The following is a 23,656-nucleotide window of genomic DNA, read 5'->3' on the forward strand; positions in this document are numbered from 1 at the left end:
CTTTTTATTTTATCATCAAGAGTAGGACTTGCAATTTTCAACGCTTTAGGTTCCTTGAGTAGAGATATGTTTATTTTCACTGATTGATTGGTGCTTTAATCCCCCAAGAACTGGAAACATTTATTGGATTTTAAGAAATCTTTGAAAATTGACTTCAGTTGGAAGTTAGGGGGTAAAATGTATTTAAAAGAGGGGCCTCCCTGGTGGCACATGTGTTAAATTCTCAGCACTATCAAACTATCACCAGCCACTGTGGCACTAGTTCAGTCCCCACCCAGGGAACTAACACACATGACACAGCGGGCCTCTCCTGTCTCACCTGCTGCTCCCCTCAGCAGTACATTTCAGTAGATACACCTGTTCTATTTCCCACTCTGTCCCTGGTGATCGTCTCACACCCTGCTCCTCTGGCCTACACCCCAATTCTTGTATGCATAAATAAAATAAATCTCAAAAAAATACTTGAAAGAGTTAAAGTAGCTTAAATACTTATCCCAAATAATAAAAGTTTGGTTTTTCCCCAAATGTTTCTTAATTTATACCTGAAAATAGATACAATAACTTCAGTGCTAACTATCTGAATTTCTTAAATGTCTGGCTGAAAGATGTAGGAACACAAATAAAGTAAATAGTATAAATTGGGTCTAAACCCCTCTTAAATTTTCTTATTTGATATTTGTCTCTTCCAACAGTAGATATGAGAATTGTTTCTTTTTCCCCATGCTATATATAATTCCTGCTTCTCTAATGTAATCTATGCATGGCAGGAACGTGGTAAATATCTGTCAAATTAATTAACTAATTCTTGCTTTTGAAGTTTCAAAGAATTTATCTCCTTGAAATGAGATAATTTCATAAAGCATTTTAAATTGATATTAATGAAGAGCCACAACAAATAACCTAAGAGGAATAAAGACATATTACATGTTTATATACATACATAAATACATATGTATTTCATGACTCCTCTGTACCTCCTTGAATATATGATTTGTGCTTATGATGAGCAGCTCTGGACACTGTCCCGTGATATCCTCTGGTTAAGTCCTCAGTTCCCACTAGAGTTCAATAGATTGATGAAATCTGCTTTTCCAATAAAAAGTATTAGAAGATATTGGCTCTGAAATTTTAGGTGACTATGTGTGAATGCATCATTGAAGCTTGCCATAGACACAAAATAAAATCCTTACCCACAACTGTTATCTACAGCATCACGGGACCTGGTAGGTGACCCTAATTTCAGAGGAGCTTTGCTGTGTAGCTGGACAAGCTATAGAGCCCTCACTTACTATGGGACTCACACAAATCTGTGAGGCTTCCAAGTAATGCATTTGATGAATCAGAGCATTATTTCAAAATATGGGTTATGCACTTTTAATGTCTAAAGAGACAGCAAAGAAGTCCAAGGGCATAAATTGAGAGAAATTCATTATAGTCCTGTTGAGTTAGAAATGTAGCATACTACTGAATGATGCAGCAATATTTGTGATAAAGAGTAGATGGAGACTTTTTTCCCCCACGATAGCATTTTATTTTTAAATTTTATTTTCAACTATTTTGAAAAATTACTTTTTTGTTGTTTCATTTTCTTCAGAAATTTTATTTCACAAATATAATTCCATGGGGGAAAATCATTTATCTACAGGTTTAGTATAGTTTTTATATCATTTTTTTATGTGTATGGTTTACCACATTACTTTGTGTCATATTAAAATGATGTTTTTTCTAGAGAAAGTAGAAATGTGAGTCTTTCATACACTCTTTATATATACAGAGATGTTTCAGTAACCTGAAAATTACTTTTTATTCATATTCAATGTAAGCTTTTATGTATATATGCATGTGTGTATTTTTCTTCTTTCTATTTTGTTGAAAGTCACTTAAAATAAAATTAAGCATTTCAAAGTGTACAATTCAGTGACTCATAGAACATTCATACTGTTTACAACCATCATCTCTGTCTAGTTTCCAAACATTTTTACTATTCCACCAGAAACTTCTTTTTCATGAAGCAGTTACTCCCTAAAAACCCTCCCTCCAGCCCCAATAATCCACCAATGTGTTTTCTGTCTAATGGCTTTACCTATTTTGAATAACTCATATAAATGGTACCATGCATATAGGACCTTTTGTATTTGTCTTCTTTCATTTAGCATTATGTTTTCAAATTTTAAGCAAAATTGTCAGATATATCAGTACATTATATTTTTGAATATAAATATACTATATGTGATATTAAAGCAATTAAATAAGAGGTCATTAGTGGTTCTAAGGACTTGGTAGCCTAGATAAAGTAAACCAAAATCTAAGTTGAGTCAATACACTTGAATCTGACAAAATGCAGCTTGGAACAACCGATCTCAAATAGCCAACAAGGTTTTCCAAAATAAGACAACCAGTTAAACTATAGTCACCCACATTATTTTTGTACTTTGCTTCCACAGCTTCTCTATAAAAAAAAAACTTCTCCCCTAACTCCTATTGATGAATTGTTCTGTTAAAAATTATTAAAGAACACAACTTTGGTGACACAAACAATCTGTATTTATACTGCATGAAGCAGGCAGTCTGCATTCCCAAGGGTCCAGAGAACAGCAAAATGAGACTGAAAACATAAAGCTTTTATAAGAAAAAAAATAATGACAACAAGTCAAAGAGAAAAATAGGAAAGAAATAAGTATATTTCCAGAGTTGGATTGGTGACTGGCTAACTGGATATGTGCTATCTTTCTAGTTAAGTGTAGCATTTACTGAAACAGGAAAGTTAGTTACAATTCTGTTTGCTTACGTGGCAATTTGTGCAAGAGCAACTCCTTCTTGGGCCTAGAAAGTTATTTCAACAGCTCTTAACCATTTTTCATTTGAAACTGCCAAATTAGAATCAATGTTTTCTGAAACATTTTAATACATCTGTACATCTGTTTATCTTTTAATAATGCCACTTTTTTTCCTTTCATTCATCAGTTGATGGACATTTGATTTCCACCTTCTAGCTGTTGTGAGTAATGTTGCTCTAACATTCATAAACAGTTATGTGTTTCAACACCTGCCTTATATTTGGTATCTACTCAGAAGTGCAATTGTTGGTTCTTAGGGTAAATGAATGAGGAAACACTAAAATGTTTTTTTATAGCAGCTGTGCCATTGTACATCGTACATCCACCAGCAGTGGATGAGGGTTCCAGTTTCTCCATATCATCAACGCTTGTTATTTTCCATTGTTTTATTTATAGCCATCCTCAGGGTTTAAGTGGCATCTCATTTTGGTTTTAACCAAATAATTGCTTTTGAAAATTAACAGTCATCTGAAAAGAGATGGCTATAGAGAAAAAGTAAATCTAATTAGTGGATTTTTAGGATAAGAGGAAATAGATATGGCTTCAAAGATGACTCATGAGAAAATATGGAAGAGTAATTTCTCTTAACTTATGTAATTTTACTATATATTGTTAATTATAATTTATCATAGTAATATAGTTTTTACTGCACTGTAACTGGTATACCAATTGTTTAATTTAGCGCTATATGATCATACACACCCTTTAGGTATCAGTACCACACCACACACACCACCAAGGCATTGAAGTCCTCTACCATGTACCTGCATGGTTTGCTCTCCACCCTCTGCTGCCTCCTCTGTTTTTTTTTTTTTTCCTTTTTTTAGATTTAGAGATTGGTTTTTCATACTAAGCAGTTCACAATAACTATAAACCTTTGAGTCATTGCAAATAGTGTCTGGTTTCAAGGTTTATGTGGGTTAGATGTTGGAAAGAAATGTTGCTCTCAAATGGGAATGTAAATGAAGTCTTGCATGACCCAATTTCTTTTATCACCAGTGTGCCATCCTAGTGGAATGATCTGCATGCTTATTTTTGGCATCAAATAAGCAGCTATAGAAAACACAGCTGTCCCATTAAACTACCTGTAGTGACCATCATCATTTCTGCTACACTTTTTTTTAGTTACACGTTAAACAACAACCATATCTATAAATATAATTTTACAGGTAATGTTTGTAAAAAGAATATGATGTGTATCTTTTCGCAGGAGAGAGAAATTTTATTTTTACATCAATATTATGTAAAAATGATAGTGACCAAGAATGGTGTTATACCAAATATTATGAGAAGCATAAACTCAATTTAAGATATGCTCATTTGTATTCATGCAGAAATTGCCAAAGCTTATTCCTCAAAACGTAAATCTAACAAAAATTTCCAAACTTCAGTTGGATAATAATGGGGAGAGAGTGTACCCAAGTGAACTGATAATTTATATCCTTAAAATAGATTCTTAAATTGATTTTTAAATAGGAATATATAGTTTAACATTACTTACTATTTTAGCATCCACGTTTTTGCCATATAACAAATTGATAAAAATGAAGATGGACTTTTCTCAAATCTTCATTGCTTTCAAATGGAAATGGTTTTAATCAGTAAAGAAATTATTCTTGAAACAATTATCATTTAGTTTCCATGTAACAGTTAGTCTTTTAGGTACTAGAAATAGCATGATGATAAGGTTATGTCCTTCTCCCAGGAGCTTATGTGTATAAAGAGACAGGTCATTAACAAGGCAATAAGGGATCAAATGAAAGAATATCAAGTACTATTATATACCAGTAAAAAACAATACAGAATGGGATTTTTATTTTACAAAGAGCTATCATTCTGGTTACTGTTGCTTGATATCGAAAGTTTACCATAATTTTACACATGTACATACATATTCCATTTCCCATCTCTAAAATTGATAACTTAAAATGAGTAACTTACATCTAAAATTAAATAAAATTATATACATATTTATATATCACATATATTTATGATGTTTATATGTAAAATATATACATTGCATATATGCTGTGTGTGTATACTGTGTATATACATATATGCATAGACATGTACACATACACACACATGATGGAATCTTAGCTCTTTAACTTTGTTTTTCTAGGACTCAGGAATCTTTATTAATCATTATGACTGCGCATATTAGTGGTAGTCTAGAAATCTCACACAAATCCTTCTCTACATTCATTTATTGAAGCAAATCTCTATGTATACACTATTTTAAATGACTTACCCTCTAAACCCAATTAGGCATTTATGCAAACTAAAGGAGCTCAATTTGACTAAGTTATTGTCACAATTATATTTATTGTGTTATATTTATTGTTTTCTGGGTCAGAGACAGCCTTGGGGATTCTGTGCTTAAATCCACACCTAAATAGAGCTTGCTACTCAGTTGTGAATAGTGTAGTTAACTGGCAGCCTCCTAGCTACAGAATCTTGGGAATCTGAGCACAATGTGAGTACTAAGGCCGTGTCTTATCAGGTATCTCTGAGCCAAAACCTGAGAACTACTGAGGTAAGCTATAAATAACCCTTTGTCCCAACATGGGACTCCTCTAGGTGAGTAATCTGTGCTCTGGAGACAAGGGTGTTTTATCTGTTATATGAGGCCACCCAAGCTCAGGTTACTTCTTTCTTTTCTTTCACATGCACTATACCCCCTTCCCCATCTCCCCCAGAACATCTCGTTATCCTAATTTTCAGTGCCTGTTTATTAAAGAAAGGAAAATGGCATAGGAAGTGAAACTACAAAAGGGACAGAGCCCAGATTTTTGAGAGTAAGTTAACATTGAAATAAAGTAGTTCCTGTATTTCTAAGAGTATTAATCCCATTTAATACCTTTGATTCTTTGGGTCATACGTTCTGGATAAAAACAGGACATCTATAAAAGGAACAATCCAACATCAAAGAGAGTAACTTCAAGTGGCAATCCATCTTACTTTTGCAGTAAAGGATTCTAATATTTTATAAAGCTAGTGCATTCTGTTTGAAGCATTCATGATATGTCAGAGGATATTTTGTAGGCACCATGTCAATGAATATGGCCATTAAATGATGTAGAAGACTAGAAGAAAGAGGGTAGGATAAGCAAATCCAAATTCATAATGAGTTTTATTATCTGGATACTGGCAAGACTTCATTTTTTTAAATTTTTTAAATAGTTCATTTATTCTTATCAGTATTTTTTTAATATTTTCTTATTTTGTAGAAGAATTGGTATGTAGGACAGAAGTGAAGGGGGTGAGAGGATTCAGCAGATTGGGGAGCAGAACGGGCAGATTTACTGAAATATAGTGCTAAGGGGAGCAGCAGGTGACACAGGAGTGGTCTGCTGCACCATATGGGGGTAAGCTCCCTGGCCAGGGATCAAACTCAAGCCATAGTAGTGATAGTGCTGAGACTTAACCCCTAAGCTAGGGAGGCCCACAATATTAGCAAGACACATCAAAAGAACATACTGTTTAATTTTTTTCTTATTTAATTTCCTCAACTTTTAAATGAATATATTAATAATTCTGACAAAATAGAAATGATATATTCTGAAGTTCAACCCATAAAATGTAAAATACTGCCAACACTAATAGTGCTTACCTAGCACTGAGTGTACATCCAGTGAGTGTTAGCTCCTTAAGGAAATTTGACTCACATGAAACACACACACAGAGCACACATATTTTTAAATAACCTGAATAAATAATCAGTGACAATGTAAATGGACTATATCTGGAGGAATAATGAAACATTAATCAAATAATAATTAAAAATATAAGATGTGGGGCCTCTCCGGTGGTGCTGCAGGTTGAGTACAGTGCTGTGAAGATGTCCGTAGCCTCTACAGTGCCGGTTAGATTCCCAGCCTGCCAGGGAGATTCCCACATGGTGAGGCAGACCTCTCCTGTCTTGCTCAGTGCTCCCCTCAGCAGTGTATTTCGGTCCTTCTGCCTCTTCTGCTCCCTGCTCTGTCTCTGGGATTCTCTCACCCTCCCATGCCTCTGGCCTGTACCCGTTCTTATATAAACAAATAAATCTTAAATATATATGTATATATAAAGATGTGACTAATGTAATAGAAATAACCAATAAATTTAAAAGCATCAATAATAGTATCAAAAAGTCTGAAGTTGGAAAATCATTGGTAATTAATCTACTAAAAATTGTAAAACTGACTAACAATCATGTATTGTACAGATTAAAAACAAAGGGGAAAACATTCATGCTCACTAGGGTAGGAAAATTTTAACATCATGCCAATATTCTCAGTGAGAATGAGGATGTAAATCAATGAGAATTAATTTGTGTCATTGGAACAGCTAACTTGAAGAACAATTTGGTAATATCTATTAAAGAAGGTTGGTGTGTATCATAAGACAACTCCTTCATTCCAAATGTGCCAGAGGAAGTCTGCCAAAGCAAAATGAAAAGATGTGTACAAAATGTGTATGTAACTCCTGTTTATACTAGCAAAATGAAAAATATGTAGTGAAATGTTACCATTGAGGATATGTACAACTGTGATAAGGAGATTTGTGTGTATAGTGAAAACTAAATACAAGATACAATTCTCTCTGGGAAGTGGGTACCAAAGGTTAAGGAAGTGATAAGGCACCGGTACTCATAGAAAGTGCCAAGTCTATTGTTACTTTATTTCTTCAACATAGATTTTGGTACATAGATATTTGTATTATTAGTAGGTGTGTGTAGTTTTTCATTCTGCAATACATTTTAATGAAAAGGATAGAATGCAGTTTCTTGAAAGGAAATACATAAAGAGTGTAAAACATAGCCTATGAATATTTAGGAGCTATTAAATATAACAAGAGGAAAAGAAATGAAACATCCAAGATACCACATAAGAATTTTCCATGATTGCTACAATTGCCACAGATAGAGTATAACAGCATGGTATGTGTTATAGCTAAATCTGAAATTAAAAAAAAAAAGATCTTTCACTCCTCTCCCCTTATTTTTTTTAAAGATTTATTTATTTATACAAGAATTGGGGTACAGGCCAGAGGAGCAGGAGAATGAGAAAATTCACCAGAGACAGAGCAGGGAGCAAAACAGACAGACAGACTGAAGACACTGCTGAGGGGAGCAATGGGTCACACAGGAGAGGTCTACCACGCCATGTGGGAATCTCCCTGGCCAGCCGGAAATCAAACCAGCGCTGCAGAGGCTGCAGACAGCTTCACAGCGCTGAGCTCAACCCCCTGTACCACTGGGGAGGCCCACCTCCCCCCTTATTTTAATCTGTTAGAGAGAGGGGAAAAAAGGACGGCTTACACTATCATTAAATGAAGCTGCTAATCACATATAACCTACACATGACCCCTCTAACTCTTTGGAAAATGAAGAAAGGATTATGATTGTTGAAGATAGCTCAAAATAAAACATTTGAAACAGGTGCTAGATCATAGACTGGGTAGGCTTTTGTTAATGGATGTCAAGGTTGTATTAGTTAAGGTAGACTAGTCTAGACTATATTAACAGATATCCCCAAAATGTGATGCTTGTTCGTGTCCCTGCCCATTGTGGTTCAGCCAGGGAATTCTTAATATAATAATAATCTACAGGCTTATGGTGACCATGCATGATTATGGTGTTCCTTGTTGCAAGTAACTGAAAAGAGTTCATGTTGAATTGTAATGTCACTCTTCAATAATTTAAATGTTTAAGATTACAATGTTTATTGTTGTGCCCAACGTCGACCAGTGCAGCCCCCAAGGACACAGACAGCCGATGCAAGAACATAAAGTAGTTTATTACGGGCTCGAGTCCAGGCCCTCGACACACACTGATGCAATGGTAGAGGTCTAGAGCCCCGAAGAGAGGAAGCAGGGGTTTATTATTGGGTCACAAGCGGCGTGAATTTTGAAAGAAGCTGGCAATTACTCATTGGCTACTACAAAGGCATTTTGGCGTGCACAGTTATAGTTTCAAACTGATTGGACGGTTAGAGATGCTGTCCCATTTATGGACAGGACTGCCCTCATTGGCAGCAGGGGTGGTCTGCTTTTTCGTCACCAAGTGGAGTGAGGGTTGTGACTGTTGAAACTATCTCCGGAATGCGGCTGGACAAGGACTAACATATCAAGGTGGACGATATACAAAATGGTGAAACCTCGGCTAAGCTTGGTTCCACATTCCCCCATTTTTATTTATTTATTTATTTTTTGAAAAACGGCTAGTCATCTAAGAAAACAACAGCTACCAAGCCTTTTATTATTAGTCAGTCTCAGAATTATGGTTCAGTTCAGCCATATAATGTGTTCACAGGTTTATAGGTCCAGCAAAATTGAAAAATTGCCATTATACAAAATTGAAATTGAAAAATTACCCTTATACAAAACATTGACTTTTTCTGGGTCATCTCAGACCACGACCTCTGAAAATCAGAAGCTAAACCATCTATCTAGTCAGCAAGAGGTATTATCTTCAGTTACAAATGAGAATTACTCTGCTCAAACAAGGGATCTCTCTCCAGTTAGCCAGTCACAGAGTTATTCATCTGGTCACTAAACATCAGCTATTGAATAAAACAGACTGCCATCCACCAGTCTTAATACTAACCCCTTCTTATTTCTTCCTTGCATAAATCAGTCTGCTGCTCCAATTAAAACACTCTCTGTTGTCACTTGAAGGAAACCAAGTCCAACGTTAACACATTCCTTTAGTTGTTTTTATCTCTGAAGCCTTCCTAAACTCTTTAGAGGTCCTCTTTTGCACTGCCCCTAAAACTTGCTTAATTACCCTAACTTGCCCTATGTTTTATTCCTCCCCTTCTGCGAATGGAGCCCCTAACTGCAGTCAGGGAAAGGGGCGACGTTCTGATCAGTAACTGCTTCCTGCTGAAAGTGGGCGATGAGGGGAAACAGTCAGGGCTCCACTCCTATGTATTGGGAGGGGTCTTGTTTTAGGGGTTGTAGGGGGGAGTCATATTGGCGTAAGGGGGCGTATTGGGAGTGCAGGACCATTAACTGGACCGTGTTTACCCGTTGTTTTAATATAGGCCATGAGTCGATTAATGGTACAGGGCCCGATGGACAGAATTAAGAGAAGGGTAACAACTGGGCCCAGAAGAGGCAAGAGATAGGGCAGTCATCCTCCTAAGCCTTCCCAAAGAAATGTATTGTTGTCTTCTAGTTTTTTTCTCCGGTGTTCTAGTTCCTCTTGTAATTGTTTAATTTTATTTCTAACTATTCCTGACTTGTTAGCATAGAAGCAACATTCTTCCCGCAGGTAGAGACAGACGCCTCCTTCCTTTGCCGTGAGAAGATCCAGCCTGCGACGGTTTTGCAGGACCACCGCGGCCAAAGAGTCTAACTGAGACTGTAACTCTCAGGTCGTGTCTGCTAGCTGCCCAATGTCCCCCACCAGCTGAGCTGAAATTTTTTTGTAAAGGTTAACAGAGGTCCCAATTCCAGCAACTCTGGTACCTACTCCGGCTGCCACCCCCAGGCCAAGCAGTAGTGGGTCAATCACGGCCCGCTTATGTCCGGCAGGCACAGACTGGGTGAGCTGTATGGGAAGGCTCTGGTTGCCTGGGACCACTCCCACATCGGGCATGAGATATATTAAAATGCACAAGCCCGACCAATCAGCAGGGAGTACAGGGTAGGCTGTGGTGCCACAGAAGAAAACAGTGCCCAGCGCTGGCGGGCACATAGAGGCAGAGCCATTATAACTGGGCACCATAGCCGCACTGACTACTGAACTGCAGAGCACCTTATTTACTTGGCCCACTTTTAAGGTCCCATTGTGACCAAGGCATGGCATCTGAGCAACTTTTGGGGAGAGCTTGACATTATTGATGGGCAAGGTCAGGTTACACTTATGGGGTGGGCACTTTAGGTTCATCCAATTAGTCCAGTTGTACACAGCAGGGATCGCTGTGTAACGGGGGGGTCCTTCTCTTAGACATAACCAGCAATCGCTGGCCAGGGTTGGGTTGGTCTTGTTTAAAAATTGTAGGGCTGAGTCTAACATGGCCTGTACTGTCTTTCCCAATTTAAGGGAACCCACCGGGCCTGGGATGCGTATCGGCTTGAACTACAGATCCTGTGTTTGGGCAACTTGTTCAAAAACCCTCTGAACTTCCTGCTTTCGTGCGTGGTCTTGCACACCCCACCATCTGTCATTCCCCAATGGGTTTGCAGAGTCCAACAAAAGGATTTTCCTGCTTTGACAGGGCATACATATCCGGCATTATTTCCTAAGGATATGCCAGTCCAGAAAGTTCGATTGGACTCTGTGCACTGATAAACAGTAGACCTTTCATAGCACTGTGAATGAACAAAGGTATATCCCCCCTGCTTTACAGTGATTGCAACTTTCATTTTTAGGTGGCATGCGATTTAAACGCTTCCAACAGACCACCATCCCCACTATACCTGGACATCCATGGGTGGTGCCCTTAATCAGGGTCGCCGCAAACAGAGGAACTCCCTCAAGGCTGCATGCACGCTTGCTAACATAGCACTTGCTCTGAATATGACTGAATACGCCTTTGGTGGTGCACCGTCGGCAGGGATCCCAGTCAGCCCCGACAAGGAAAAAACAAAGGAAGGACAGTAGGTAGCCAACATTGCAATTTGTTGTCATTTTTCACGGCATGGGCAGTGGTCTGGGAGTGATGGGTCGCGGCCGGGAGCACCTGAAGAGTGGATTGGTGGGATGCTTCCGGGCTCGCCACTGCAGCTGGGAGTCCTCAGTTGGTGCCATCTCAACGTGCGTGCGAGTGATGAGCCCAGGCCGCGATGCCGTCCACTTTGAGTGCGGTGGGTGTGGTCAGGAGGACGATGTATGAACCCTTCCACAGGGGCTGGAGGCCACGACCGTCGGTCTTGTGTCGGCGGACAAGGACCAGATCTGCAGGCTGAAATCTGCGGGCTGTCTGAGAAGGTCCTCCCCCTTCATAGAGCGCTCTGAGGCGGGGCCAGACCTCCTGGCGAGCCTGCTGTACAGCCCATACAGGAAGAAAAAGTTCACAATCAGAAGGCAAGTCACAAGTTAACCGCGCACCGTGTGGTGTGGTTGGGGGCGCGGTTCCATAGCTAATCTCGAAAGGAGACAGACCCAGATGATCAGGGGAATTGCGAGCCCGGAAGAGGGCACAGGGAAGGAGAGTCACCCAGTCCCCCCCAGACTCTAAAGTTAATTTAGTTAAAGTTTCCTTTAAAGTTCTCTTCATTCTCTCCACCTGCCCTGAACTCTGGGGCCGATAGGCACCATGGAGCTTCCACTCTGCTCCCAGGGCAGAAGCCACAGATTTTGATACCTGAGAGACAAAGGCTGGTCCCTTGTCTGACCCAATGGTCCCTGGAAACCCAAACCTAGGAAAAATGTTTTCCAACAGGATTTTGGCTACCACTCAAGCCGACTCATCTCTTGTGGGGAACGCCTCCGGCCATCCGGAAAACGTGTCCACCAGGACCAGCAGGTATTGATAGCCAAATTTACCTGGTCTTACCTTGGTGAAGTCTATTTCCCAATGGAACACCGGGCGCGTTCCTTGCGGCCTCATTCCTGGTTCACCGGTTGTCTTGGTGGCGTTTACCATGGCACACGACTGGCAGGACGCCACTACTCGTCGCACGGTACAGGTTGCGTCCCGGACATGGAGGTTCCATTGTCTAATTAGATTTGGAATTTTTTTTTCTCCCAAATGCGTGGCTCGGTGCAAGTGCTGAATGAGATCAGTGGCCAAGTGTGCTGGCAAGATGGCCTTAGTTTCTTGGGTGTACCACCAGTCTCCCAAAGGAAAAGCACCCGGGAGAGACTGTATGTAGTCAAAGTCCATAGTACTATACTCCGGGTCATTCGGCAGCTGCGGATCCCCTGGGTCTGGGAGTTTTACCGTCAGGGCATCTATCGGCATCAGGGCAGCTTGGCGTGCTGCTTCATCCGCACGCTTATTACCTTGAGTTGGAGTCGAGGAGTCCTTTTGATGACCTGGATGATGTGCTATAGCCAGCTTACGCGGTAGCCACAGCGCTGCCAGGAGATCCAGAATTTCCTGAGTGTTTTTAATGCCTTTGCCGTCGGCGGTTAAGAGCCCGCGCTCTTGATATATGGCCCCGTGTACGTGGGCCGTGGCAAATGTGTATCTGCCGTCAGTATACACAGTTAAATCTTTTCCTCGGGCCGAGGTGAGAGCTTTGGTTAGTGCAATTAGTTCAGCCTTTTGAGTGGACATCCTGGATGGCAAAGGCTCAGCCCATATGACTTTCTGCATGGACACCACTGCCGCCCCTGCCTCTCTTGGGCCCTCGTGGATAAAACTGCTCCCGTAGTAAACCAAACCAGTCCATCCAGCAGAGGGTTATCTCACAGATCAGGGCGTAGCCCTTGGACCTGGGCCAAGATTAAAACACAGTCTAGATGGGCCTCCAGGTCAGGGGCAGGCAGGAGGGAGGCGGGGTTTAGCCCCATGGGTGGCGAAAAATTGACCCTCTCTGGGTTGAGCAATAGGCTCTGGTAATGTGTGATTTGGGCATTACATATCCACCTCTCCGGCGGCTGCCTGAGGACTCCTTCCACCGCATGGGGGGTGGTTATGGAAGTAACTTGTCCCAGAGACAACTTTTGGGAGTCCTTGAAAAGGAGGGCAGCCACTGCCACCATGTGTAAGGATGGTGGCCAGCCGGACGCCACCAGGCCTAACTTTTTAGACAGATAAGCCACAGGACGCCTCCAGGGGCCCAAGGACTGAGTGAGCACCCCTTTAGCTATGCCCTTTGCCTCGTCTACGAACAAATGGAAAGGCTTTGTAATGTCCGGGAGACCCAGTGCAGACAGTAAAGCCCTCTTTAAGGACTCATAGGACTGCTGCATCTGGGGAGTCCACTGAAAAGTCACTTTTTCCCAGGTAGCCTCATCCAAGGTTTGGGCCAGTTCTGCGAATACAGGTATCTATAGCCGGCAAAATCCAGCAGATCCCAGGAACTCACGTACCTCCCTTTTGGTGGTAGGTGTCAGTAACTGTAAGACAGTAGCTTTTCTGGCTTCCATCAGCCACCTACAACCATTTTTGAGGCGGTAGCCCAGATAGATTACCTCGGGCAGGCAAATTTGTGCCTTTTTTGCGGAGACACGGTATCCCATCTGGCCCAGTTCCGCCAGTAATTCGACTGTTCCTGGTTGACAGGCATGCTCACTTTCCACTGCAAGTAACAGATCATCAACATACTGGAGCAAAGTTAGTTCACAAATCCTCATGAAGGGCCTCGTCAAAAAGGGTGGGAGAGTTTTTAAACCCTTGAGGCAACCTTGTCCAAGTTAATCGTCCACTGATGCCCCGTTCCACATCCTGCCATTCAAAGGCAAACATTCCCTGGCTTTGAGGTGCTAGTGGTAGACTAAAGAAGGCATCTTTTAAGTCCAATACTGTGTACCACACATGAGTAGGTGGCAAGGCACTCAGCAAGGTATAAGGGTTTGGGGCTGTGGGGTGGATATCTATGACCCGTTTATTTACTTCCCTGAGGTCCTGTACCGGCCTGAAGTCTTGTGAATGTGGTTTTCGCACCAGTATCAAAGGGGTGTTCCATGAAGAATGGCATGTTTTAAGGATACCACTGTCCAACAGTCTCGGAATATGAGGCGTTATTCCTGCCTTGGCTTCTGCAGGCATAGGATGGGTACTGTTTTACCCGAATGGGTTCAGCCCCGGGCTTTAGCTGGACTATAATGGGTGGTCTGTGGGATAGCAGGCCAACCCCCACGGTTTCTGCCCAAACATTGGAGAAAGATTTCATCCACCACCCTGAAAGGGGTGGGTGATGTGGCGCCACCAACAGGCGGTACTCATCTTGAAGGGAAATCGTGAGGCCGTGTAGGGGAGAGCCCTTAAAGTCCTTGATTTCGACACCTTCCTGTCCAAATGAGATTTGTGCTCCTACCTTGGTTAAAAGGTCTCTTCCAATGAATGGGTACGGGCATTCAGGGATTACAACAAAGGTGTGTGAAACCTGACCTTTTCCCAGGTCTACAGATCTTTTTGTGGTCCAGGGATGCTGTTTGCATCCCGTAGCCCCTTGCACCCACGATGTTCTGCCGGACAGTTTACCCAAGGGTTCCGTGAGGACTGAATGCTGTGCCCCCGTGTCCACAAGGAAATTAACGGGTCTCCCCTCCGCTTTTAAGGTTAGCTGGGACTCGGGGAGGGTCAAGCCCTGACGGTCCTAGTCACTGTCATTTCTTGTGCCCCTCGAAGCACCAGGACAGGAGTGTCAAAAACGGCGGGGTTGTTCGAGTTTATTCCGTTTCTTTGGGCAATGTTCGGCCCAGTGTCCTTTTTGAGTGCAGCATGCACATGGATCACGCTGAAGGGTCCTGCCTGTCCCTGAGGAGCTGGGGCGGCGGGAGGGGCGTAGCTTACCCGGGTCGTCCTTTTGAGTGACGGCGAACAGGATTCTGGCCAGATCCCGAGTATGGCGTGCGTTTTCAGCCGCCCTTACCTTCCGTTCTTCCTGGCGGATGCGGTCCTCTCTTTGCTCAGGAGTGTCATGGCGATTATACACCTTTTCTGCCACCTCAATAAGATCTCGAATAGATTTTTCTCCCAGCCTATCTATTCTTTGTAGTTTTTGTTTAATGTCAGGAGCCGCCTGGTTAACAAAGGCCATTACCACCGCGGCCCTGTTTTCCGCTGCCTCCAGATCCATAGGAGTATATTGCCGAAAAGTTTCCCTGAGGCGCTCTAGAAAAGCCGTGGGGGTCTCCTCCCTTCCCTGCTGCACATCCCCTACCTTGACCAAATTGGTGGGCTCACGGGCTGCCGCGCAACCCTGCCATTAGAGTCTGGCGGAACACCGGAGTCTCTCCTTACCTTCAGCCTGGTGAAAATCCCAATCAGGTCGGGTCAAGGGAAACACTAAGTCTATGTGGCCGCATTCGTGGTGGGTGTGCCGTCCTCTCCAGGGACTAACTTCCTGGCGGCCGTCAGTAAACGATCTTGCTCCTCAGTGGTGAAGAGGACCTGCAAGAGCTGTTGGCAATCATCCCAGGTGGGCTGATGAGTAAATAGAACAGTGTCTAGGAGATTAACAAGGTCTTTAGGGTTGTCAGAGAAACGTGCATTTTGCGCTCTCCAGTTGTAGAGGTCACTGGTCGCGAGCGGCCAGTAGTACATGGGCTGGTTGCCCTGCTCATCAGGCAATCCTGCCACGCGCAGGGGCAGGACGGTGGAATCCGGAGAATTTGCCTGCACTGAGCGAGTGCCTGTGGCCGGACCCTGGCCACGAGCCCCGCCCGCCTCTGGGGGAGGCTGGTCAGTGGACCACAGGGGCTGGGGAGGGTTACTACAAGGGTTATGAGAGGGTGGTGGAAAAAGAAGTTCCTCCGGGGTAGAGTCTTGGAAAACCGCAGGTGCCGCCAGGGAATTGGGGTGTGACCCAAGCAGTTTAGCCGGCAGTACGGGTTGTGCCTGTAACGACAAAAATGGCTTTAACCAAGCAGGGGGGCTCTGGACTAGATCTTGCCAGACTAAGATATACAGGAGTTGGTCAGGATGTCCGAATTTTCTTTCATGGGTGACGATTTCCTTCATGCGACGGACAATCTGTAAATCAAAAGTTCCCTCCGGGGGCCAACCAGCTCCGAACTTTGGCCACTCTGAGGAACAAAAGGTGATTAGAGGGGATTTTTTTCATCTCCACACTGAGATCCGACCCTCTGGACCTGACATCTTTAAAATGCTGTAAAACCACAGATAGAGGGGTAGATGGTGATTGACCCATGATGACAAATGCTAGAAGTACAGCGGCTGTTGACACAAGAAACAGACCAAAGACTAATTTTTCAAAAGGCCCCCAAAAGGGGTATCTGCTTCCCCACAAAGGGTGAGGCCTTCCTAACATGTGGTCCAGGGACGTCTCCTGCAGTCCACGCCAGCGGCTTCCAAGTGCGTCCACTTAAGCCTGACCCGGCTATTAAACAGATTTTCAGGTTTGCAAACAATTACAGCTTTTACAGGTACAAAGGACAAAAGATACAGGTACTAAGTACAAAACAGCTTTTACAGGTACAAAGGACAAAAGATACAGGTGCTAAGTACAACCACAGGTCTGCAGACTTGAAGCTTACCTGGGCGAGTGTTGGAACTCACCTGCACGCTTTAAAACTCCTTTCGGTTGCTCGGTAGTTGGGGTCTGCACTCGCCGATCCCGGACGAGCCCCCAAATGTTGTGCCCAACGTCGACCAGTGCAGCCCCCAAGGATGCAGACAGCTGCTGCAAGAACATAAAGGAGTTTATTACGGGCTCGAGTCCGGGCCCTCGACACGCACCGATGCAACGGCAGAGGTCGAGAGCCCCGAAGAGAGGAAGCAGGGGTTTATTATAGGGTCACAAGCGGCGTGAATTTTGAAAGAAGCTGGCAATTACTCATTGGCTACTACAAAGGCATTTTGGCACGCACAGTTATATTTTCAAACTGATTGGATGGTTAGAGACGCTGTCCCATTTATGGACAGGACTGCCCTCATTGGCGGCTGGGGTGGTCTGCTTTTTCGTCACCAAGTGGAGTGAGGGTTGTGACTGCTGAAACTATCTCGGGAATGCAGCTGTACAAGGACTATCATATCAAGGTGGAGGATATACAAAATGGCGAAACCTTGGCTAAGCTTGGTTCCACATTTATGGCCTGAAAAAACACTTTAACTTTTGTTAACAATTCATTTACAGAGCAAAACATATGCTACACCATCTAGTCAGGAAACAGAAGCCACTGTTTGGACAGAATGAATACTAGAGAATTTTAAAGTCAAAACAAAAAAAAAATGGAGCACTGATAGAAAGGTTGCAACTGCAGAAAACAGATTAGCATCACTAAGACAGGGTCAATAACGGAGGAAATTGGAACTTTAAAATTTGACTTTGGAAGAATGCCTACACTGAGATGATACTCAGGCTTTTGAGGTGAGGCATTTCCCTAGTAATACAAACACTAAGGAGCTTGAAGACATTTCTCCTTGTAGTCAGTACCCAGACCACAGAGAAGGGGAGGCTGTTGGGAAACAGACCTCTAGAGAGCAACATTAAAAGATGCTGGCACAATCAGAGCTCAGATAGATGGGCACCTACAGGGCTGGAACTCAGATCTCTGTAGATGGAAAATGTGCCAACTGGAACACACAGCTGCTACTGGATTAAAAAAAAAACTTTCATTAAAATAACATTGATAAGAAAAATAAGATAACTAGAGCAAATTTTTATTTTATTTCTAGCAACCCCCTTAATGACAAAATTTAAGAAGTAGCCAGTTTGCAAAGGAGAAATCTGATGTACTTGAACTCAGTCTGAGATGCAACAAGATAAAACATAGAAGTGTGGGTTTTGTAGAGAACTAAGAAATAAAACCATTTGGAAATCTCCTTTTTTAATAAATTAGCATATTTGAGGATAATAACTTAGCATTTACAATATTGTGACATAAGGATAGTACATAATATACATTAATTCAGGATGAATGAAATTTCAAACTAAATGGTATTTTTTATATAGACTATATTGTGAAGTTGTGTCACAAATTCAAGTAAACAAAACTCAGAGTCCACATTCATTCATTCAGAAATGTTAGATAACATGTTAACCTAGAATAAACCCATCAGTTTCTCTTAAGTGTAAAAACCTGAAGACAGGAGGTGTCAATTCTTAAGTAGTCAAAAATATTTGTGTTTCATGTCAAGAACATCCTTGCACTTTTTTATTATGAAAATATTATTCAAACTCTTTAGCTAATCTTTTTTTTTTTAAGATTTATTTATTTATTTATTTATTTATATAAGCACTGGGTAGAGTCAGAAGCACGGGAGGGTGAGAGAACTCAGCAGAGCCAGAGCAGGGAGCAGAGCAGGCAGAAGGACCGAAGTACACTGCTGAGGGGAGCAGCGGGCGGCAGGAGAGGTCTGTGTGCCATGTGGGACCCTCCTCCGGTGGCCAGGGAGCAGCTGGGGATCGAACCAGCGCTGCAGAGGCTGTGGGCAGCTTCGCAACCCAGTGCTCAACCGCTGCGCCACCAGGGAGGCCCTCTTTAGCTAATCTTAATCTTGCATGAAACTGATGGAGGATAAGAATAGAAAAACTGGAAAGGAGGCACCACGAGACCAGAGACCTGGCTCACATTTGCAAACAGCTGGATGTGAGGGTAGAAGGGATTAACATAGCCATTAACACAGCTGTGGAAACTAAGATCCTTAGGCGCCAATGCCTAGACCACAAAGCACAAGACCCAAGCAGGTATCAGACTGCTACAGAGCATATCAGCAGCACAGACCTGAAGGTGAAGATTTGAGATCTAGGGCCTTTGTAGAAATCTGGCCCCTTTAAAATTCTATATAGTTTATTCAAAACAAACCACTCCATAAAGAAAAGAGCCCATGCCAAAGAAACGAAGTCTACATCAGTACACTCTACATTGATGGGGACAGCAGTCAATCTGTTACAGGACAGGGAGAGGGGTGTCCCAGACCCCACAAACCTGCCTGCTCTGATGGGTTCTGCCATCCGCCTCATCAGTACAAAACATGAGACTTTAATTTAAGGAATTTTAATACAATTAGGAAACAATACAGGAAAGGCAAAGAATCTAGTTTCTAAATCAGGCACCCAAAGTTACCCATCCCCTCGTGGGTAAAAGTCCACCCAAACGGGACTGGCCCAGAGCAAGGCCCCAAAGCCTGCCACAAGTCCAAAGCACTTTCCAGTAGGGACCCACAGAAAAGGATCAGAAACAACCAGACAAGTCTCGGAGGAAAAAAACAAAATCAAAAGTAAAACAAAAACCGCCATTGTCACCTCCCCACGAGTCTCTCACCCACATCTGTGACTCCCAGTCCACGACCAAAAGGCAAGCGCAGTTTCTTCACATGTCTCTAGGCCCCATGTGCCTCCTCCAGGTCTCCTTCTGGCTCCACTCTGGATCCTTCCTTCCTCAGTATCCTCTGCAGATTCTTCTCTCCCTGCTCAGCAACACCCTCCTTTTGGGTGGGGCAGGGAACCTGGAACCTCCCCCTTTCCTGGGGACCACCAAGCTACAATCCCCCCTTTTAATTTTTATTCCACCATATCTATGGTGACACAGATCTCAGGGTGTACTCTTAGGAGACAGTCTTTTTTCAGGGTTACAATGTGTGTAAGAGAAGCAACAATTAGTCAGCAGCATTGTCCATGAATGTCCAATATGACAGTTCTCCATTACTGGAAAATAGTCCACTATTCAAGCCAAAAGGGGAAAAAAAAAATCTGGAGCATTAGCTCAAACAAGCAAATATATCCAAATCATAGGAAAAAATATCTTAAAATTGGTTGAACTTATGTAAAAAAAAACAAGTTCTCTCAACCTTGATCCCAAATTGTTTCAACAGCATAGCAAAAGTTAGCAAACTAAATCTACTTTTAAAACATATTACATATTTTTGCATACAATCACAGGCCAGAATAGCCAAACAGCAATTGTAGCTGGCTCTGTTAGAACACTCCATATAGGACCAGAGCGAACTCTTGACATCCGGTCCACGTGGGCTTCCTGTTCTCCAGGGTACCAGGGCTTTTGTTTTTTCCGGGTCATCCAGTCCTGCCCAGGGAGGCAGCTTCCTCACCTCCCTTGGCGGTCTCTGGAGCCCCAAGGGTCAAGGCTGCAGTTTTTCCTCTTCTTAGTCCAGCTGTTTCAGCTTCTTGGAAGAACACCTCTCAGAGCCACACAATGACACTCATCTCCAATTGTTTATGTTTTAAGTGACAAAATCCCTATGGAAGTTATGCAAAAATAGACACTGACGTGAGTAGTAAAAATTACTACCACTGTTTTCATGCTGCATTGGTATCAAGGGGAAAGAAAACGCAAACACAAATTAGCTCTGCTGAAAAAAGAAAAAAAATAATGTAACATTGCTGCAGGTCCTGGTCAGTCAAAGAAAACTTTGTTGAATCAAAGCAAAATGCAACAAAATTTCCAGTAATATGTCAAAACTTAGTAAAAAGCAGATGTATCTCCAATAGTCTATTCAATTCTTTGTAGTAAAAAAAATTTTAACCCATCAAAAGTTCCATAAATAGGAATCAGATGAGGCCTTTCCCCCTTTTTTTCAGAAACAATTTCTGCAGATATCAAACAATTGAAGTCTACAATATTACAAGGCGACAATCACCATTGACAATTTACACACATATCAGGTCCAGGAGTTCCCCATTTTCCCAAGTGACAAGTCTTCCCTTCTAGTTTTATTTTACTAGGTAAACCAAATAGGACAAAGTCATCTAATGCCTTTCCCAGGAGGAAAGGGAGAAACTGTGGAGTGTCTCAGGAGCTCTACTGAGGTTCCACAAAATTTTCTTAGGTCAACCAAATGACAGGCTACCAAATTTTTCACTTGAATTTACATTTCTGGGGAGCTTTGCCATAAACATCAGAAAACAACAGCAACAATATTCAATCTCTATGAAGGCACTGGTTTAGTTCAGTAGTACAATGTTGATAATCAAACCATAACCTTTAGTTTTTTTCTCATAACTGTAGACTTTTTTTTTTCAATGTGTATAGATGCCATGTATACCAATTTTTCAACCTTTTGAGGCCAGGACAGACAGAAGGACTTACAGACATGCAACATATAGACAAAGACTGTTTTTTTTTAGTTACACCACGTGGAATATGTTATGTAACTGCATTTTTACTCCCATAGGCTCAGACAAAAATCTCAAACTCCAAAAAAAATATGGAGGGTTGCTGGCAGAAATCACAAGTTACAGTTGTCATCCTACAAACCTAACAATTTGGAAATAGAAAGAAAAAGTTTTATTAATCGCAAGAGTTAAATGACCTTGTTTATCACTTTTTATTAGAAGACTTTTTATTAGAAGCCAATCCTGGGGTATCCTGTACAGCAGCTGAAAGAGCAAAATCAACAGCTAACTTTTAAGCAAAAGGAGTCATCTCTTGTTTGCCACCAAGCAGGCAATACTTGGGTTTCCTGGAACAGAACCTGAAAAAGCAAAATGTGAGACAGTGTGGCTAACAGAGGTAAGGAGAGGACTCCTTTTAATTGAAAGTTAATTGCTGATATTTTTATTTTGCTTCTTCAGGTTCTGTTCCAGGAAACCCAAGTATTGCCTGTTTGGTGGCAAAAAAGAGATGACTCCTTTTGCTTAAAAGTTAGCTGCTGATTTTGCTTTCAGCTGCTGTACAGGATACCCCAGGATTGGCTTCTAATAAAAAGAACACTGAAAGAGCAGATTCAACATCAAAGCACAGATTACACCTCCCCCACACGAGGGAGGGACAACAACAACACAGGTGTGAAAACCTGATAGTGTTATATGATGCACCTTAAAGAGTGCTTAAGCAGAAATTTAGAATCTTGTCTTACACCAGCAATTAAATCCAGAATTCAAATGGTAAACATGCCCAAAACAAATTGTGTGGACAAAATTCACAGCAGCAAATCCTTTCAGACTCAGACAAAATATTTTTAATTTTTCTGATCTAGACTTAGCAAAAATTCAAGTTATCTCCAAGAATCCATCAAGACTAGCAGCAATTACCAGTTACTGCTTAAGGCTACTCTCTGTTGTTAACACCCTGGCACACATTTGCTAATTTAAACACCACAGCTCCACAGTTGGCTTGCAAAACCCCTCAAGCAGAGGTCAGGAAATAGAAGTTAAAGCAACATACCACAGAAGAATCATTACTGCCTTTAGAAATGCTAATGAGACAGTAGAGATCACAAAAAAAAAAAAAAAAAAAAAAAAAGGTCCAAAGTCTTAGCAACAAGAACCTCTTGAGTTTTACAAGAGCCCACCAAGTGGCCTCAGACATCATCTTTGATCTGGCCACATGGTCCAACCTATTTCCTAATCTTTTGAGTAAAACCATTACACAGAACAATTTCCACAAAATCAAATCTCTTAGCAATTCACTACAAACAAATTACATACAGATGCACAGAATCTTCACAAAGTCCAAGGCAGTTTTCAACAGCAAATCTACATGTGAAACACACTACAAAATCCAAAAATCACATTTGCGCTTATAGTAGCCGGTGCCATAGAATTTCCCTATGGGGCTGAGTAACCACGGTTGGCTCTGTCCTAAATCACGTCAGGTGCCAAATCTGTTACAGGACAGGGAGAGGGGCTGCAGACCCCACAAACCTGCCTGCTCTAAATAGGTTCTACCATCCGCCCCATCAACATAAAACATGAGACTTTAATGGGAAGGAACTTTAATACAATTAGGAAACAATACGGGAAAGGCAAAGAATCTAGTTTCTAAATCAGGCACCCAAAGTTACCCGTCTCCTCCTGGGTAAAAGTCCACCCAAACGGGACTGGCCCAGAGCAAGGCCCCAAAGCCTGCCACAAGTCCAAAGCACTTTCCAGTAGGGACCCACAGAAAAGGATCAGAAACAACCAGACAAGTCTCAGAGGAAAAGAACAAAATCAAAATCAAGACAAAAACCGCCACTGTCACCTCCCCATGAGTCTTACCCACATCTGTGACTCCCAGTCCACGACCAAAAGGCAAGCATAGTTTCTTCACGTGTCTCTCCGCTCCATGTGTCTCCTCCAGGTCTCCTTCTGGCTCTCCACTCTGGATCCTTCCTTCTTCAGTCTCCTCTGCAGCTTCTTCTCCTCCCTGCTCAGCTCCACCCTCCTTTTGGGTGGGGCAGGGAACCTGGAACCTCCCCCTTTCCTGGGGACCACCCTGCTACACTTCTGCCCACTTTATACCTATGCAGATGCTTCTTTTCACCAACTCTCTCCCTCTGCAGGGCAGCAGCCATGAAAGCAGCCTT

General features: G+C 42.3%; 1 protein-coding gene across 4 annotated transcripts; it reads right to left on the reverse strand.

Annotated features, from left to right (window-relative positions):
• Positions 1 to 11,581: 11,581 nt before the first annotated feature.
• On the reverse strand, positions 11,582 to 23,367 carry LOC119259833 (uncharacterized). Of its 4 annotated transcripts, none has more exons than XM_054701586.1 (4): positions 23,349 to 23,367; positions 16,967 to 17,087; positions 12,329 to 15,847; positions 11,582 to 11,815 (listed from the first exon to the last, which is right to left on the reverse strand). In XM_054701586.1, the coding sequence occupies exons 3-4, from the start codon at positions 13,091 to 13,093 to the stop codon at positions 11,582 to 11,584; spliced, it is 999 nt and encodes a 332-aa protein (XP_054557561.1). In that variant the 5' UTR covers positions 13,094 to 15,847; positions 16,967 to 17,087; positions 23,349 to 23,367. The 4 variants fall into 4 exon arrangements, with proteins under 4 accessions (XP_054557561.1, XP_054557560.1, XP_054557559.1 ...); XM_054701585.1 differs by lacking the exon at positions 23,349 to 23,367 and adding an exon at positions 19,675 to 20,065 and having other exon boundaries at positions 12,329 to 15,838; positions 16,967 to 17,090; XM_054701584.1 differs by lacking the exon at positions 23,349 to 23,367 and adding an exon at positions 19,675 to 20,065 and having other exon boundaries at positions 16,967 to 17,090.
• Positions 23,368 to 23,656: the final 289 nt, after the last annotated feature.

This window comes from Talpa occidentalis, unplaced genomic scaffold (assembly GCF_014898055.3).
Source record: "Talpa occidentalis isolate TD23 unplaced genomic scaffold, MPIMG_talOcc4v2.1 talOcc4.5, whole genome shotgun sequence".
In the NCBI taxonomy this organism is placed as follows: Eukaryota; Metazoa; Chordata; class Mammalia; order Eulipotyphla; family Talpidae; genus Talpa; species Talpa occidentalis.

Coding starts and splice junctions, on each gene's coding strand:
- LOC119259833 (XM_054701586.1), bottom strand. CDS start 13,093: ATGCAGAAAGTCATATGGGCTGAGCCTTTGCCATCCAGGATGTCCACT. Junction 11,816..12,328: donor GGGAAATAGACTTCACCAAG/GTAAGACCAGGT, acceptor TGGGCTGTACAG/CAGGCTCGCCAGGAGGTCTG.